This window comes from Lissotriton vulgaris, chromosome 3_1, assembly GCF_964263255.1.
Source record: "Lissotriton vulgaris chromosome 3_1, aLisVul1.2, whole genome shotgun sequence".
In the NCBI taxonomy this organism is placed as follows: Eukaryota; Metazoa; Chordata; class Amphibia; order Caudata; family Salamandridae; genus Lissotriton; species Lissotriton vulgaris.
Genome location: NC_141689.1, coordinates 1,559,171,417 through 1,559,189,949, shown reverse-complemented (window position 1 = coordinate 1,559,189,949; position 18,533 = coordinate 1,559,171,417). Strand labels below are relative to the sequence as shown.

The 18,533-nt window shown below is 47.0% G+C and overlaps 1 protein-coding gene across 1 annotated transcript in view; it reads right to left on the bottom strand.

The window, feature by feature from the left end:
• CENPE (centromere protein E) overlaps positions 1-18,533 on the bottom strand; it is a 1,817,274-nt gene that overhangs the window by 1,290,940 nt on the left and 507,801 nt on the right. Inside the window, exons 21-22 of the mRNA XM_086962044.1 lie at positions 17,874-18,008; positions 7,434-7,611 (exon numbers count right to left, since the gene is read on the bottom strand). Coding sequence (XP_086818170.1) covers positions 7,434-7,611; positions 17,874-18,008 — 313 coding nt within the window. The remainder of the gene's footprint in view (positions 1-7,433; positions 7,612-17,873; positions 18,009-18,533) is intronic.

The window sequence follows — 18,533 nt, the reverse complement described above, 5'->3', positions numbered from 1 at the left end:
AGGGGGCCTTTGGGTGGCGACCTGTCTTGACACTGGCTTGACAGGTGATACAGGAGCTGTAAAACATCTTCACATTCTGGGACATGTTTGGCCAATAGAAGTGGCTGAGTAGCCTCTTCCAAGTTTTGGTCTGGCCAAGATGCCCAGCTAGGGAGATGTTATGGCCCAATGTGAGGACGAATTATCTGAACTGCTTTGCACTACCTTCTGTTTCTCTAGGTTGCTGCAGGCTCAGGCTGGGAGACTGCCTAAAGGCGACCACCAGCAGGAGAGGTAAGTTGGGTTCTTGTGGGATGCCTGGACACTGTCTATTGGGCCACCCAAATCCATGGGGCGTCAGGTGCAGGGAGGTCTTCTGGCGTCAGGTTTTCATATCATCTCGGGTCGCGGTCGGGGGACCCTTCAGGTTGAGTATGCAGGCATTGTCTCTAAGCTGGAGGGAGGTCAGGGATCACTAGATCCCTGGTCATGATCACTGGGAGGACCTTGTGATGTTGGGACACTCAAACTCAGGCTGTTGGCATCAGGTGCAGAGCGCTGCAGAATCGCTGAGTCACTGGAATCTGGATTCTGTGGGTGAGTCTTTGCTTGAGCAAATCCTCTGCTCACAGGAGACAGTCGGTAAGATGGTTGCAGGGCAGGCCCTCAAAGCTTTGGGGTTTCCTGGCTACTGAACTCGCTAGAGTTCTTGCTGTAGGCAGGTCGTAGATGGGACAGTGGGGCTGGTGCCAAAGAAGTTGGCGTCCTCTTCTTCCTGGGTCAGCACAGCTCTTTCGTCCTTCTTTCTTCCTTGAATCGGAGGCAGCAAGGTTCAGGGTTGTCCTCTAAATACTAGATTTAGGGGTGTTAATGGGGTGTGTAGGTCTGCACCATTGGGTCACTTCCTTGTGGTGGGTACACCACTATTATGTCACCCTCCAGTGGGAGGGGGCATGAGCCTCTCCCTAATTGGTTGAGTCCCCTCATCTTCAAGATGGAGAGGACAGATGTTTGCCTCACTACACCTCCCCCACCTGAAGGGTAGGGTTGGCAAAGGTGGGCACATCTCTCTTCCTAGCTTGGTTTTCAAGCAGATTCTCCCACCTAAAGAGGGGGCCAAAACTGGTGGGAGCCAGCTGCCGAGGGCAGGAAAAGGAACAGACAGCTTCCAAAGGTGGCAGGCCTTTGAAGCTTCCCCTTTCATGGGCCCGGCCCATCCATGGAGAGACGGCATGACACCTCTGCCACCCAGGATGGGCTTCGTTTTTGGAACCAGAGAGCGGAGGCTCTCCACAGAGGGGTCCAGAAACCTGTCTGATGGTTGCAAAAGGCGGGCAGCCATTCAGGAACACCACCAGGGCTGGCCAATTTTTAGGGGGATCTCTAAGATGCCCTCTGAGTGCATTATATAATAAATCCAATATTGGCATCAGTGTGGGTTTAATGTGCTGAGACGTTAGCTACCAAACTTCCCAGTGTTTAGTAAAGCCATTATGGAGCTGTGGAATTCGTAATGACCAACTCCCAAACGATATTCTCTGTATGGCTTTACTTCACTTACAATGTCTAAGAATGGGCTTAGACACTTTAGGGGGAACCTGGGCTCATGCCACTGTACCCTCACCTTAGGGGTAGTACACACTGCTAGAGGGGCGACTTACCTAGGCCTCAGGTAGTGGTTTGCAGGCACGGTACACAGGGATGTGTGCCATGTTGACTCTTGATTTTCCTCTGCACCAACTGCAATGGCAGTGTGTAGGTGTTAAGGGGCAGGACCTCTAAGGGTGGCACAATAGTTGCTGCAGCCCTTAGAGGTGTTCTCTGGTCACAGTGCCCTTGGTACCCATGACATCTTTTACAAGGTATTTACATGAGGGCAGAGATGTGACAATAGTGGGTACAAAGGTACAGTTTTGGGAAAGAACACAGGCCCTGTGAACCTGATTGGCAGGGACCTAGGGCATATAAACTCAAAGTGTATCAGAAATCTGCCAAAAAAGTGTGTGTGGGGGTGGGGGTTACTGCAAAAGAAATCCACTTTTCTACACTCCCTGAACTTGATCCTATACTCTTCAGTAGTGAGTCAAAAGATCTCAATCAGGGTACCCTTCATGAGGTCATAGGACTCAGCATCTGTCCCAGTGAGTTTCAGGAGTCTATTCCTGCACTTACCAGTGAACAGTTCCAAAAGCAATGCTCCCCAGTGTGACCTCTTCAGCTCTCTCATTCCAGAGGCCATCTCAAAGGCTGTGAACCATTTTGTGATATCATCCCCTTCCTCATATTTGGGGAAAATCCCTTTGGGGATTTTTGGGCCATAAGAGTTCACTCGGCCCCCAAGAATTATGTTGCTGCCAACATTTATGGGTACTAGGCCCACATCTAGTCTCTCCCTTTCTATTGCCAGGAGTCTATCCTCCAGGGCCATCGTGCTAGCCATCCTTGCTAAAAGGATGTCCTCTTCATTAAGGTTGTCCTCAATGTGGTCACCCTCACAAGAGGGATGATCTCCATCATACTCTACCGAGCTCCTGGAGCTTAGCCTTGGTAGGGTTTGATTTAAGTTTAATTTTGTAGTTCTTGCAGAGAGCTACAAAATTAACTATGTTTTCTGGATCACTCAATATTTTACTAAAGTTGGGGACCTTTTAGAAGAACAAAAAAAACTTCTAGGTACTTTTAAGCCCCAACTACAGTAAACGTTTTGACTTCTAAACACTTTAAAACTACAGGGACTTAATCAAGGCCCTAGCAGCAGATTTGAGAAATTTAGATACATTTGTCAATTTAATGTTTTTTTTAATCTAAAGGCAATTTTGGATTTAAGTCTGTAGTCACTTTTTGGCTAAATGTTATCAGCAAATGCAAAGTCAGAGATCCTACCATTGCCATCAATGTAGGACGCTTGCTCTGTATATAATACTACAACAGAATGAGGTATAGTGTACGCAGAGTCCAGTGGGTCCCCAGAGGCTTTACAGAGGCTCAAGTAGATACTAATGTTCTCTTTTGTGGTAGTATGGGCTTATCAGAGGACAGTGCTAAGCATTTGTTGTACAGACACAGGCAATAAATGACACACTCAATGACAAGCTGAGACCAATTGTTTCTAAAAAAATACTTTAAGTATATTTATTTTATCGAACCAAAGATACTTTGTTGCATGTAAATACGTTTTACAATAGAATTACTTTTGAAGATAAAAAGGGGACACCCAGTGCAATGAACAAGTTACTTACCTAAGGTAACGCATTATTTGGTAAAGACAATATCTAGCTGCAGATTCCTTACCCTTGAATTTTGAATTTCCCAGGCGTAGGGTTAATGCCAAAACTTTTGGTTGAGCAATACTCCGGCGCTCTATGTCGGGTGAATCCCTTCAGCTCCACACGATATCGTTAGCGTCTGTTATGACATCGGGGTCAACTATATAGGCGCCAACCAGGCACGCGGACTTCAGTACTTTTCTCTTTCTCCCGTCAGAAGCACAGAGCCAGGAAGTGACTGAGTGTGTCGTAACAAAGTCCCTGAAAAAGGAAACAAATTTAGCCCTAACAAATGAGTTCACAGAGGTGGGAGGCATGGGTGGGTCTGTAAGGAATCTGCAGCTAGATATTGTCTCTACCAGATAAAGCGTTACCAAAGGTAAGTAACTTGCTCATCTGATAGGGATTTTTACCTGCAGATTCTTTACCTTTGCATAGATACCAAAGCCACAGCATCTTGTGGTGGGCTGCGGACAGATATCTCATACTAAAAAAGTCCTGCAGGACCAAACAGGAAAAATGCCCGTCCCTGCAGACCTGACTGCCCAGGAAGTAGTGCTTGGCAAACATGCAAAAAGATACCCACATAGCTGCCTGGCAGATGTCCAGGATTGAACAACCCAAGCCAACGCTGTGGTCGCAGCCTTTCCCCTGGTGGAATGGGCTTGTAAGTCCCTCAGGGGACTGCTTCTTAACTAGGAGGTAGCAGATCTTAATGCTGAGAATGACTTGTGAGAAATGGTCCGTTTCTGCACTGCCTGACCTTTTTTAGCTCCCATGTACCCCGCAAACAGTCAGTCCTCCATCCGGATCTCTCTTGTGCTGTCAAGGTAAAACAATGCTCTTTTCGGGTTTAGAGCCAGGGGTCTCCAACCTGGTCTGTAATAATATCTACTTAAGTACAATGAAAATCATCTGGAGCTACTAATGTTAGTGATGTAGTAGTGGCACCCCCAAACAAGACAATCAGCAGTGATCACATCATTGCATTAGGCAGGGTTATCAGTAGCATTCCCTTCTACATGGGTAATACGAGAGTCATAGCTGCACCCCCACCCCCTTGCACCAAAGTAATAATGGGAGTAGTACATCTCTCCAATTCGAATAATAGCTTTAAACACACTTTGAAAATTCACATTTTTCTCCAAACAACTTCTGAAAATACTCCCATTTTCCTCTCAAATGTATGCTTTTTAATTTTGCCTTACAAATAATTCAACCAAGCAAAACACAGGAGAGCTACTCACAAGGAGCTAGAGATCTAGAGAGATACAGGCAGCTCAAAAGCTACTCTGAGAAGCCTGGTGGTGGGAACGCTCCTTAGAAGGGTGGGTAGGGGCGAAAAAAAGGTGGGCAGCGTGATTGATTTACCCAGACGGAATTTAGTCACCACCTTTGGCAAGAATGAAGCCTGGGTGCACAACACCACTTTATCTCCAAAGATCATCACATAAGGAGGCCTGGATGGCAATGCCTGCAACTTACGCACCCTTCGGGCCAAAGTTATTGCCTCCAAAAAAGGCTGTTTTGATGGCAAGCAGCCAGAGGGGAAAATTATGTAAAGTCTTGAAAGGAGCTCAAATATTAATAGTGAGAATCAAATTAAGGTCCCAATGTGGTATGACAAAGGGAATTGGTGGAAACATATGTACAAGCCCTCTTAAGGATCTATTTATAACAGGAGAATTAAACAGAGGGTTGTCTGGCAGGCGCAAGAAGTCAGGCAGAGCAGAAAGATAACCCATGAGAGTACCAAACGCAGAGTCCTTCTCGGCAAGGGTAAGAATAAAAGGTTGTATGTCGTTACAACGCATTCCGTTGCAACGCATGCCTTTACCACACATGTGTTACAACGGAATGCTTTGTTCGCATATTTTTTTGCACGAAAGTTTTACCACGCATAGATTTACACCGATTTTCAATGTAAATGTATGCATGTTAAAGGCATACTCGTGCTAAAGGTTATATCCCCCCCCCAATCCTTATTTTTACCCCTACCCTTAACCCTTAATCTTTTTATTAGTTTAAAATTCCCCTTACCTCTTCACATTGTCTGAGTCCTGTCCTTCATCTTCCCTTTTTGAAGTTGGACGTCGTAAAGAGGAAGCAGAAGTTTCTTTCCCTTTCCTCTCTAACGAAGCCGATTGCCTCCACTTCACTTGAAATCTGTTGCGGTTTATTTCGGTGTGGGGGGGAAATCCCCCCCCACCAACCCCCCTTTTTATTCCCTCGCTATTTGTTTAATTTTTGGGGGGACACCCCCCAAGCCCCCTTTTTATAATGTTCGTCTTTACCACACACATGCCTTTACTACGTATTTCGTAGTAAAGGTATGCATGGTAAGGGTTTTGTGGTAACCACGCATGCGTTGTTATGCATGCGTGGTAAAGGTTTGCATGGAAATGGCCGCATTGTAGTGACTGTTTCCCGAATAAAAAGTAGAATAGTAGAAAGAGAGGCAGAAATAGGGTAAATATACCTTTCTATACACTATTTTACAAACTTTTGCCGACAGGAGGCGTATACAGTCTTAGTGGAGGGCTACCTGGCCATCAAAATAACACCTTGCATACTCCGGGAGGAAGTTCGACAGCTATCAACTGTCGCCGCTCAATCTCCACTCTTGGAGGTGGAGAGTAGATAGGTTCGAGTGGAGGACCCTCGCCTGTTGTTGCTGCGACAGAAGATCCTCACGAAGGGGTAATGCTAATCAATGCTAATTTTCAGAAGCTCTGGATAGCAGACTCTACTTGCCCAGTCCGGAGCAACAAGAAAGGCTTGGTCATTCTTTATCTTCTTGAGAACCCTTGACAAAAGTGGTATGGGCGTTAAGGCGTACAGTAGGCCTGACCTCCACTCATGACAAAAAGCGTCGCCAAGCAAAATTGTAAATATTGCAAGTGGGTGCAGTGAGTGACTGCACCTGCCAGTACGGGGATGTCTGGGAGTTTCACAGGACCCCTTACCTCACTTCAGAGGACTGCTATCAGTGGGTGCACTGACCGTGCACCACCTTTTAGGTGGTGCACTGTTCGTGCCCCGGACGGCTTCTTTGCCTCTGCGTTCACGTCTGTATACGGCGCAGGCAAAGGGATTCCCTCATTTGCATGGGGCCTCACCCCTATGCAAACGAGGCACTGGTGCTTATATGTGCCCCAGCACTATCTGTATTACAGAAAGGGCCGTACAAGCATCTGCTGCCTTTTCTGTAATACCAAATGTCCCTAAGGCATGGAAAGTGGTAGCCAACGCCTATTGCGTCCCCGGGGCACTTCTGTAATACGGACCCTGAAGTACAACAAATTAAATTGGCTCTGGCACGCCACAAGATGAAAATAAAAGATAAAAATTGAAAATCCTACACAATCTTTAATATTTTACTCTCCTACATGTACATTTGGTGTGCGTATCTTTCTTTATATTCCTACATTGGAAATTAACATTTTGCTTCTTAGGAACAAGATAAGAAAAATAATCACAGAACCAAAATATTAAATTGTGTTAGTGCGCTTCACTATCTGCAAACGTTCTGTACTTGTTGACAATTGCTTCAATGGACTAAATCATCAATGCGAGAAGCAGTTCAGCACGCAGAGCCATGTTAGCGAATGTTATCCACAAATAGCCACTGATTATTAACCCCTTCCATGCTCATGACGAGCTCAGCTCGTCATGAGGCACAGTGGAGCTGTGCTGATGACGAGCTGAGCTCGTCATGAATGAAGCAAAATGACACTTTCCAGCACAGGGGAAAAATAACCACAGCAGCGATGTGGTTAATCACTAAGGTATCACAACAAATGCTCATCTGAAAGTGCTAACTAAATAAACATTTTATTTCTACTAATGCCACCTGGTTACCATTGAACACGTAGCCTTGTGACAAACCAATACTCTATTAGCCACAACATTTGCTTACCTCATACTCTCACAACCAATAGCAAAGGAATTCCACATTCCAACCCCATAGCCCCTTCTTATACATTATACACTGACATGAATTGCCTATGCATAATTAAACTGTAAGCAACAGAAGAGAGATGCTTAATAAAGGTTTGCTTCTGCCTAGATTATGTAAATAAAACGTCAAACTAAAGAATCTTTTTAAATGACCTGCAACAGATAAAACATTGGCATCGTAACCATTAATTCTTTATTATTAGGGCTTTGAAGTTTCTTAAGACATACCTTTTGGAACTTTGCCATCCAGGAGGGAGTTTAGCTTTGTGTTTTCATTAAACGCGTACTGCAACTCTTTCTGCATATCCACCTGCATTTTTTTATAATGTGCCTTTTCGGATTCCAACTGACCCTTATACAGCTTAACATCTTTTTCCATTTGGCTGTAAGTATTTGACAACTCAGTCTACATAAAAAAAAAAAAAAAGATTGGGCAAGTAATTAAAATGACGATTAAAGCCTGCAAACCGCACAAGAAAAAAACGACTAAAGTCTGTAGTAGGTGAGTACAAACAATATATATGAACTTCTTATGAAAAAGTTACGTATTTGCCCTGATAAGTCAATTCTCATAGGAGATCTTTTAACAGCATTGGACGGTAATCGTTGCAGTCTCTGGAATGAGACTACCTTTATTCTGGCAGTAGGCAGACATTGGCTAAGCCACTGTGAATATAGAACCCTCTCAGTTCCGTCATATAGGGTTTTACTCATGACTCATCCTAGACACATAAAATCACCATGCACATCCAAACTAACATCATTAATGCTCATGAAATGTGCTTTTATATTGTGTCCGACACATGTAGTACACCTAAATGTTTCTGCCGTGGGGGGATTTATTGGTGAGTGGGAAGTGTTTTTTTCTGAAACTGATCAGGTTGGGAACATGGCTCCGAATCATACGGTTTCTTGAAAAGTGACACATTTTGACCTACGGGAGGCATCACTTCATAGGGGGCAGAAGGCAAGTGGTTGACTAAGCGAGCACCATGGACCACTGTATAATATGGTGCAACATCAGGGCCCCCCTGTATGGTCTGAAAACACCCAGAAAGACTTTTGCCATCCGTTCTCAAATTGCTTTGGGGGCCTGCGGAGGCAGGAGTGTCACCTAAAAGATCTTGGGCTCCAACGCAACACAAACCTGAGCTTGGCAACAACATCTAAAAGCTGCATAAGCAAAAGGGCTTAAATGTTAACTCCTGAGGAAGTGCTGCTCCAAAAATGGAAACTTGTGGTTCTAGATCAAAATGTCTGCCACACCGATTAAACCTGTTCACTATGATCCAAAGCAGCTCTACCAATATTTGCAGCCCTTACATTTTTCTTAGCTCTAGAAGCTGCCAGGAGTAGTCAGTCAATTGTATTGTATGGTTAATAAAACCTTTACAAACAGTAAAAAAAAAAAAAAAACACATCAAGATATGCCACTTCCACAGCAAAACCATATGTTAAAAGCATCGCTAAAAACTGGCGGCAAAGTTCAACTGAGTCTTATTTTGCTAAATAAGTGAAACAGCACATGGCAAAGCGAGCAATAAGCATAATACGCAGAACACAGACCCATTGTAAGACAGGTCTGCAGATGGAATTCAGCTAATCTACATTTTAAAAGTGGTTAAGACATCAATCAGTGCATGAGATGTATCCCGCTTATACGCAAACATTTAAAAACATGCAAGTTATGCAAAATACAGGCCTATGTGTGGAGCTGCGGGTCAACAATCACATACAAACATATAAATGAGATCAGGTCACAGACAGTACATTTTTAGAGCGGATCAGGTCTCGGTCCGGACGATACCCTTTTAAGGCGGATCAATGCAGAGAGTGGTAATAAATAATATAAAATGCAGGGCGGTGACCAAGCCCAAAGAGTAGCAGCAAATTCTAATCAATTTAAAACTGTGGTAAGCTGCATTGTAAATGCAAAAGTGCTGTATGCAAGCAGGACTGATGATGTGGCTACACCCGAATCGCGTGGGCTGTGATGTGCAAACTGCTGTGTGGTTGGTCTTTAGTGAAGCACATTAGGGTTAACTTTGTTGAGACAGGTTATGCGTGCAGTGATGGTTGGTGCAGGAGCAATAATTACAGCATTTAAGAGTGTATTTCCTCTGCACTGGTGGGGTTGACAGAGTCCAGTTTAGTTGCAGCCATCCAGAGAAATGTAACAGTTTTGGCGTTTAGTAAAACATTGGATGAATTCATGCTGGCGACTGCATCGCCTCGTAGAACGTACAAAGCTGGGCGGGAGTCGCTACGGGTCCCAGGAAAGGAGGGAAACGCGGAGTCGACTCTTTAGGTTGAACATGCGGAGCCGCAGGAGGGGTATCACCCGCATCCCTCGTCAGTTCGGCCGACCGACGAGGAGAAGTCGAAGAGCGACTATGCTTCCTCGATTCCTTCTTATGCGTCGAGTTACTCGACCCAGAGTGAGAAGATATCGATGACTTAGACGAATGGTGCTGGCTCCGCGACCAGTCCCACGACCTCCCTCGCGACTGGCACCTTAAACGGGGCAGAGCAAGACTTGGGGTCGTGGTCGCGCTCCAGGCAAAAGAGGCACACGGGGTGCAGATCTGTCACAGACATCAGGTGGTTACAGGAACCGCATCACATGCCTTGAAGCCGGGCATTCCTTCTGCACCAGGCGTCGATGGACTCAAAAAAGAAGTCGACAAAAGTCGAGAAAAAGTGACTGGAGGTACCGCTCTCTCCAGATCTGCGATGGCTGGAGCGAAAAAAGAAAACTGACGTCAGCGTGCGAGGGTGGCGTCTAAGTAGCTACTGTGACCTCACCCGGCGACACGACGCCAACAACGTATGCGGAGCCGACCAATGCCACCTTCCGACACGCAGAGAACTGCTGACGAAAAACATTCTGGATCCAGTCTGACGCCTGGGGGTACTTTTAAAGTGAGGAATCTATAACTAACGTGTTTCATTCAGATATGTTCTGTTAGTAGTTTACTCTGGCCTTAGCAAGGATATTCCTACAATCCTTTGGAATACCTGGGTGCTGAAGCTGCTGGTTGTTCATCGACAAGACCACTTGGGGCTTCAGTTGTCCTCCAACAACATGAGGAGCTCCATAAATGAGTGTTGTCTGGGCTATCGTGGAGCGATGAGTATTAACCATCAAGGTTTGCTTTCGATTTTCACAAGAAGCCTGGGAACAAGTAGGATCAGGGGAAAAGCGTAGGCATAAATCCCAGACCATTGCATCAAAAAGGCAAACGCCCAACATTCCTTTTGAGGTTACTTGCTGGCATTAAACTAAAAAATTTTGACCTGCAGAGATGAAAAACAATCCAGTTTGGACTTGCCTCATTGTTGAAATATGGCGTCCAGAATGAGATGGTTTAGTTCCTACTCATGGCAACTCTGGGCCCTTCTGCTCAAGGTGTATGCTAGGGAGTTGTGCACTCCTGAGAGATGTTCTGCTCTTATGGTCACTTGATGACATAGCCCCCATTTTCAAATGGTTAAGCTTCTTCCTGGGACAGAACTTTGGATCTTGTACTTCCCAGTATTTTGAGGTAATGTACACTTGTATTATTGTCTTTTCTTATTAACAAAGATCGCCCCTGAATCCTGGGTGTTGGATCGGTCAGCCCTAAGGTGGTCTTCTCCTACATTTTTTGCCCTCTTTGCCTCTGACTGGATCCATATTTTTGTTGGACATTAGGACTCATAGTGACACTAGAGTATCAGCTACAAGCCCTGCTATTGCAGTGAGGCCTACACTTCATTGACATAATGGTAGTCAACATGTTCTGGGACTTGTTGATTCTGTAGCCTTTTGTCCCTGGTTGACAGACAGGTAGGATAGGGAACACCACAGAGCCTCCTGGATTTTTCCAGTATTGTTCCAACCCCTAGATTCTTCCAGAAAGTGCCGCCCCCTCCTGGTCACCTGATTTTAGGCTATATTAGGGAGGGTTCTGGCCACACATCCCTGTTAAACTACTGGACCTGGAGACTCTGCTGGAGTGAAGACTGTTGTGCTGGGAGGACTGCTACACTAATGAGGTTGACTGCTCCTAGGAACTGCTGCCCCAAGTTAGATGAGCAACCCTGCCTGCCTGCTGATCTTGCCCTGCCAGAGGTGAACCAGGAATACCATCTCCTAAGTGTCTCCACCACCATCTGCTGTCTATCCCCCTTGCCTGGTGGAGGATTCATAAGGATCACCAAGTTTCTTCACTGCTTGAACTGCCTCTGCAGCACTAGGTGTGGGAGACTACTTCTTTTACCCCTAAATCACTGCCGCTGCTTGAGGACCCTAACTGAACTGTAAAGCACTGTGTGCCAAAGTCATCGCTGCAGCGGGTGCACGGGGAACACCCTTCAATAGTCATGATTACTGCCAGTGTCCTACCTGCGCTGGGACTGTGGAGGGTTGTGACAAACTAGCATCAAGGTCCACTGCACCACTTGGGGCCCGAGTAAGAGCACACCAAAACTGCTCTGAAATCAGCGCCGCTGACCCGTGGTGCATGCGCTTCAGGAACGCTGCTGAAATTGGCCAAGAGTTCACCACTGCGGCCCGAGTAAGGATCAGACTTAAATCATCCCCTGAAATCATGGTCACGGCCCGGGAACCTTGAGAAGAGCAGCGCAAGCTTCCTCCGTGATGTGGAAAAGGGGCGCACTGGAATTGGTGCTGCCGCGGGGGGTGCCCGGTAACGAGGGACTCGTCACCAGGAGGAAGCTGTGCCGAGAAACGGAAACGCAAGGAACCCAATCGTGTTCCCAGTCCTGCCAACTGTCTACCAACAGGTGTGACGCTCACGCATTTCAGTGCGGTGATCCGCATCACCGCACTGAAATGCGTTGTCACGCATTTTGCCACCTCCTGCCAGGCAAACCACCAGAGGCGCCTGTGACTGTGCCCGGGCTCTCTCTGCTGCTCCGAGAGAGAGGTGCGCCTGCCTCCGTTGTGTTCAACAGTTAACCCAGACTGCTGCAGCTCTCAGCTCCGAGAGCGCTACAAATGTATCGATTGCACTCTGCCAGGAGCTGCCTGTTGCCCTGGAAACAGAATGCGACAAATTATGGTGCCGTGCGGTTGCGGCGCCAGCGCGGCTCATGACACAGCAGGGGGACCGGGCCGACTGTCCTCTCAGTCTGATACTGCAGCCAATCACCGACTGTGTCACCAGGGGGCCGGGATTAAATCCGGATGTGTGGCGGTAGAGTGCGGTCATGTTCGGCCCGGAACGGGAAGTTAAGCAGCGGGGGACTCAATCTTAGAGTGCAGGCTGCAGTGCCTGCTCACAGACTCTCTCATGCCATGATGGCAGGCCGCTCTGGTGACGTCACTGGGGCCATGCTCCGAGCCAGAGGATCAACTCAGGTGAATTAAGGAGCGAGACCTGTCACTGACTACGGGCACCCTGGCGAGCACCAGTTTTGTTTCTTTGGGCGACACTGAATTTGCTGACAGTTTGGCGCCTCAGAGTCGCTGTGCCATGCTGCAAGACTCGTCTCGGCTGATCTCCGATCTGTGAGCATTATTCATGGCTGACATATTCTTGATATATGTATTGATCGTATTAATAGCGTTCATTTAATTTAGCAGCCTGCAAGTAGACGTTACCTGCTCACCTCGGACTCGGATGCCGAGACGGGCCGGGCTCAGCTGACTTACTGTTGTGATTAGCAGCTGAGTTGGCCCCGCAGCCCCACAGGTGCTGTCTGTAATGTGCCCGTAGTTCCTTGCATGAGTAAAATAAATACTTCCAGGATGGCACCTTCTCTCTTGCGGAGGGTTTTTCCAGCAAATCACGTGCTACCCCCAGTGTCACTCCACTGACCTTTCGGCAGCACGGCTTCATTGGGCATTCTGAATGCGGGAGAATCGCTGTGAATGCGCAATGGTACTACCTGTGTGCAGTTTTTTCAATATTATCCCGCGCCAGAATGGGTCCGCTTTTGCCTCTGAAGTCGATCGGCTGGTCACACTTGTGAGAAGTTGGCCTGATATATAATGTTCACTATTCTAGTGAGCACTTTGTATCAGTCCAAACAACCCTTATTGATGATTGGTTGTAAGTCAACCTTATAGACCAGCTATCCTAGTAGCATGGATACGAGCAATCTTCGGGCTAAACTCTAGAGGGTGTGTTAAGCCAGCTGTTATACCATCACATATACCCCTTGAACACCAAGTGAAAGGACACCACACAAGTGTTATGAAAATAAACAGTGTATTTATTTAGATCACAACAGCCCTGTACTCTTTATGAGGACAGGGTACTAAGCACACAACAAAACTCTTAGGAAAATACTTCAAGTGCACAATCTACACAAATGCCCGAGGGGCACGGAAAACCATATACTCTAAAAGTGGAATGCGAAATTACTAGCAGGTAAGTACTAATCTCATAGGGTTTGGAATCGCTAGGACTGGACTACTGAACCTTCAGATTACTAGCAGGAGGCCTAGGGGACTCGGGTGCAGAGTGTGCACTCTCACGCGGGATGCGGGACAAAGTCTAAGGATACTAGTAAATGCAAAAGTTAGTGTTCTCGGGCGAACCCGACTAGGTAGGTCAAAAACGAAAGTGGATCTAGGCACTTAGAGAGTTGTTCTACGCTGGAGCACCGGGGTACTCTGTTTACCTAGCCCAGGGGCTGCGGCTGCATAGGGTTCAAGTGTCGTCGGAAACCCTCGTTGACGAACCAGGAGCCTGAAAGAAGAAGTTGCTGGCAGGCGACCAGTGAAGAGATTAGGATGGATCCAAGCCTGGATCGGAGATGGAAGACACCTGTAAGCAGAGTGGACCAAGTTCTGAATCACTAGCCAGTGATCAGATGGGCACCAGGATGGCACCAGGATGGCACCAGATGGAGTCATCTCGACCAGGTGAGTGGGCGACGCTGGGCTCTGCAGTCTCACGGACCAGGAGGCGTTGTCGGCGACCAGGATGGAGGTGCGAGCTGTCCCACGATGGTATCTGCTGTCGACGTCGCTGGACCCAGGATTGGGGCAACAAGTCTTGGCAACTGCAAGCCCACGCGGTGGACTCAAAATGGCGTCTGGAGTGGACCAGGAGGGTCCGGAGTGCTCCTCTTTTGGAGGGGAGCAAGGGCCAGTGTGGAGCAACCAGACCAGCGGTGTTGATGTCGTCGTTCGTCGTCGGGAAGGCCACAAGCCAGCGGGCTAGTAGCCAGACAACGCGGTGAGCAGCAAAGAGCAGAAGGGCCCCACGCAGATCTGGTGGATGCTGGAGGGCTGAACTTCGGTGCTGGAGCTGCTCAGGGTTGGGGCTTCTCGGACCCCAAAGCACTCACTCGAGGATCCCTCGGCGGTCGTGCTGGGCAAGCGTCGTGCAGTCTTGAAGATGGCCAGTCCCTCGAGGTCTCGTCGCACCCACGGGTCTCAGCTGAGCTGACGATGTGTGTAGAGGTCAGAGGTGCCAGGGAAGCCGGTTCTCGTCGAGCTGGGCAGTCTTGATCCAGAGGAGAGACTTACAGCAGACCGCGATGCTTGGATGGTGCCTGCGGATGCAGGGTGACTACTCCTTAGTCACAAGGGAGAAATCTTGAGAAGAAGTCGAGAGTTCCTTTCGTAGAAAGTAGTTTCAGGATTCAAAGATCTAATTTGGAAGGGGGCCCGCTCCTATCTTTATACTAGGAAAAGGGGCTGGCACGCGACTAGGTCCTGCCCATGGGTGGGACCAGGAAGGGGGGTGGTTACACCCCTCTCCCATGCCGGACTTTCCCCAGCTCAGGGGCTGGTGTGCCCCTGGAACTGGTTCTAGCAGGCAGATGCATAGTGAGCACCGGGGTGCCACTTGCAGTCACCTTCCTCTAAAGCCCTGCCTACACAGGATACACAAAACCCTGTCTGGGATGGTGCTAGCACCGCCCCTGACAGGAAACCCTTTGTCCAAGCCTCCCTCGCTGGAAGGACTCCCAGCAGCAGGAGGTCAGACTTGTGTCTGTGGTGGCAGCATCCATTTTGTGATGCTGAGGCTTGAGTTAACTTTAACCGGGGTTCACAGTTACATACATGTCGTGTCCCTCTAGAAGGGTGGAATGCTAACCCAGTCGCCAGAATTGGCGAGGGGTTAGTATTCCAATTCGTATGACACCTTACTCGACATGTTTTGATAAAGCGATACCAAAGATAGCATATAACCGCGAGGATTATAATGCACTTAAGAGTATATGGTATGCGTTATCATGGAACAGCTATTAGGACTTGGTTCCGCAAGCTGCAAACGGGCTCAGCTCATGCCAGAGCACCATCTCACACGATTCCAAGCACTCTGCCTTCAGGATTGTCAAGGCCTGCCATAGGAGTGACTGATAGGAATACGAGTGTCCATTTTAGGGTTAGATATAGGTATACTATATCTACAGCAAAGGGTGATTACACCACTTTGCCCCAGCTGTCGTGCAGCCAGTTGTGTCAGATTTAGATGGCCAGCCAGGGGTGGCATAATACATGCCGCAGCCCCTGGTAGGCCCTGGGTACACCTATGCCCTGAGTTACAGGGTCTGATAAGGTGGCCCAGTACCAATTAGATATGTACCTAAGGTACATGGAATCCATTTTAGAGAGAGAGCAGTGGGCCTGAGGCCCTGAATAGCAGGGTCACAGGTCAACTAAGTCGGAAAACCAGCAAAACACCAGGCAAAAAGTTGGGGGCAACCATATTCAGGTATCCACCTTCCTACAACACTCTGTCAACAATTAATAATACTATTGTGGCAACAATGATCCAACATAACAGACACCAAGGACGACGGACTAGCCCCCTCTGAAGATGTCAGCTGGAATCAAAGAGTGAATTCTTGGAGAGGACAATCTGCAAGCGGACGATGTTACTCTTTATGTTAAACACCCGGCCGTGAACCTACATACATCAATCAGATAATTCATTGAATTTGGTGGATTATCAGGCATGTTCATTAACAGATATAATCTGCAATCAGAATTGCTTGGACTGTTTTTCTGGACTGCTCTTTGAAGTTTGGCCGCTCTCTCCTTTAGCGTATGAAAACCACCAATAACCTCCTGTGGAGAACCCACTGGTTGTGGTGCTGGAGGTGGGATAAAGTCATCGTCCCATTCATTGGTGACCGTTTTATTGTAGGTTATTTCGCCTTCTTCTCTATCCCCATTATCGTAGTCCTCATCTTCACTAGATATGTCCTCTTGAGGAGGCATGGCGATGCAAGTTTGTGGCGTCATTCTTTGAGTATGTATATGGTCTGGTGACTTAGGTGCAGGAGTAGATAATGCTGCAGATGGTTGTCGCGCTTCAGCTGGTAAGGGGAAGGGGAAGAAGAGGAAGAGAATAGTGATGTCCTTGATAAACTGGTTCATGATAATCTCCCTCTTGATATTTTACGTTTAGCTCAGAAGGGCTGTGAGCTGCACGAAGAATCTCTTGATCCTCATCCTCTGATTCTTGGAGATCCAACAAGTCGCTGGGTGGTAGTGTGGACACTTTACTAGAAGTGAATTCAGGACGAATACTTTCTGGAGATGGCAAAAGTCTAGCTGACAAGGTAGTCAACAGGAACATCCATGGTATGGTTTAAAGAGACATTGGTGGCTTCTTCGGTTTGGATTTCGACGACTAGGATTGTGTCATCAACAGAGGTACTGTAGACATAACTGTTGTCGTCAACGAGTCGGTCGTAGCCAACGGGATCGATGTCGACTGTTATACAATCTGCATAATGTCAGTCGTCCATATTTTGATCTTAGTTGCCATTGATGATTGTTTCAATGAAGATAAAAAAATTGAGTCTGTGTGTTTTATTTTTAAAACCTGTTCAGAGAAAGCTCTAGGTTTCAAAGGCAGGGCTGTAGATGGAGCAGAAGGCTAGGATTTAGAGTGTGAAGAAGCCCTTTTTTATTTCCTCATGACAGGAACCTCCTGCAGATCCATGGTGGGTCTTTTTTTTAAAGGTTTTCTTGCTTCTATGAAGGAGACGCATGGTGAGACCTTTTAATCTTCTTGGAAGTTTGTGAGGAAACAGAACACTCACTACTTTCCTCCTCAAACAACGGCAGTTTTAGAATTCAGTTTCTGCAACCCGAAGTGTCATCCCTCATCATATTTTGCAGTCTCTCACTTTGTGGGGTAGATGAAGGCAATAAATACATCCTTTATGAAGAACTTCTGAATGAACCATTTTCTTACCACAGGTGGCAAAAGTCTAAAGAGTCTTTTCTTGACTAGTTCTGAAATACTGGAACAGAATAAAGTTCAATTTGGAAACAAAAGCTAAAGAACCAAGAGGAGCTCAGGGAGACTCCCTAATACAAGACGTGCAGTGCAAATCTGAGGGAAGATGCCTCTGTTGGGAGTCTTCTAAGGACACTGTTGCCTGATTGGTCATTGCTCAAATTTGGTCCTTTTTTAAAAAGGACATAGGCTATTAAGCCATGCCTTGCATTCCCTTCAAAGGCTATTATACTGATAGATACTGCTTTACTATAGCACCCTGGGACTCCCACTTCAACAATGGGAAATTAATTAAGCATGTGTATCTATAAAAGATATCCCAATACTGGAGGAACACAAGTTTGTACAATAAGCTCAATCACAAGTGGGCCACTAAACTACTATGGAAACCATTACAAAATAATTCACATAAAGAAACCTGAGAAATGTAACATCCAACTGCATTTACCATTTGTTCTTTCAGGTCCAGGTTCTCACTTCTGAGGAATGCAGATTCTTTCTGTGCATCTTTGGTTACAGTTTCAGCATCATGAAGTGACTGCTTCAATTGATTAATTTCTTCACAAAATTTTTCAGCAGAGCCCTGGAAGACAAAACATAAAATGTTCTTTCATGTCATAAGGAGAAGGTTTCATTTTGCAATATATCCATCAATAAAATGGGACAGGGACAGCATTGAGATTTATGGTGACTCCCCCGCTTGCATTTCTCCAAAAGTGTGGGGGAGTAGTCCCTCTTTGAAGAGTGGTTAGAGGAGGAGGAAGAAACAGACTGTGGTGTTCTACTTCTGCGATGAGCACTGCGTCTATCCCTTGATCTCGAGCGATGTTCCCTTCTGGGGGAACGAGATCTAGAAGGCCTCCTCACAGGTGATCTCTCAGCTTGGACCCTGAGCCTGGGGGGGGCTACGTCTGTCCACTTCTTCAACTAGTCTTTGAAGAGGAGACATGTGCATCGGACTGGCCTACTCCTGCATCCGCCTTGTAGCCCATGAATCTCGCCAGTGATGTAACAGCAGATTCCAGCTCTGGGACAACCGCACCTCAGTAGGAGAAGGCTCCGTCCGCCGCAAAGGCGACTTGCGTGCAGGGCTTCTGGTCTCTGGAGA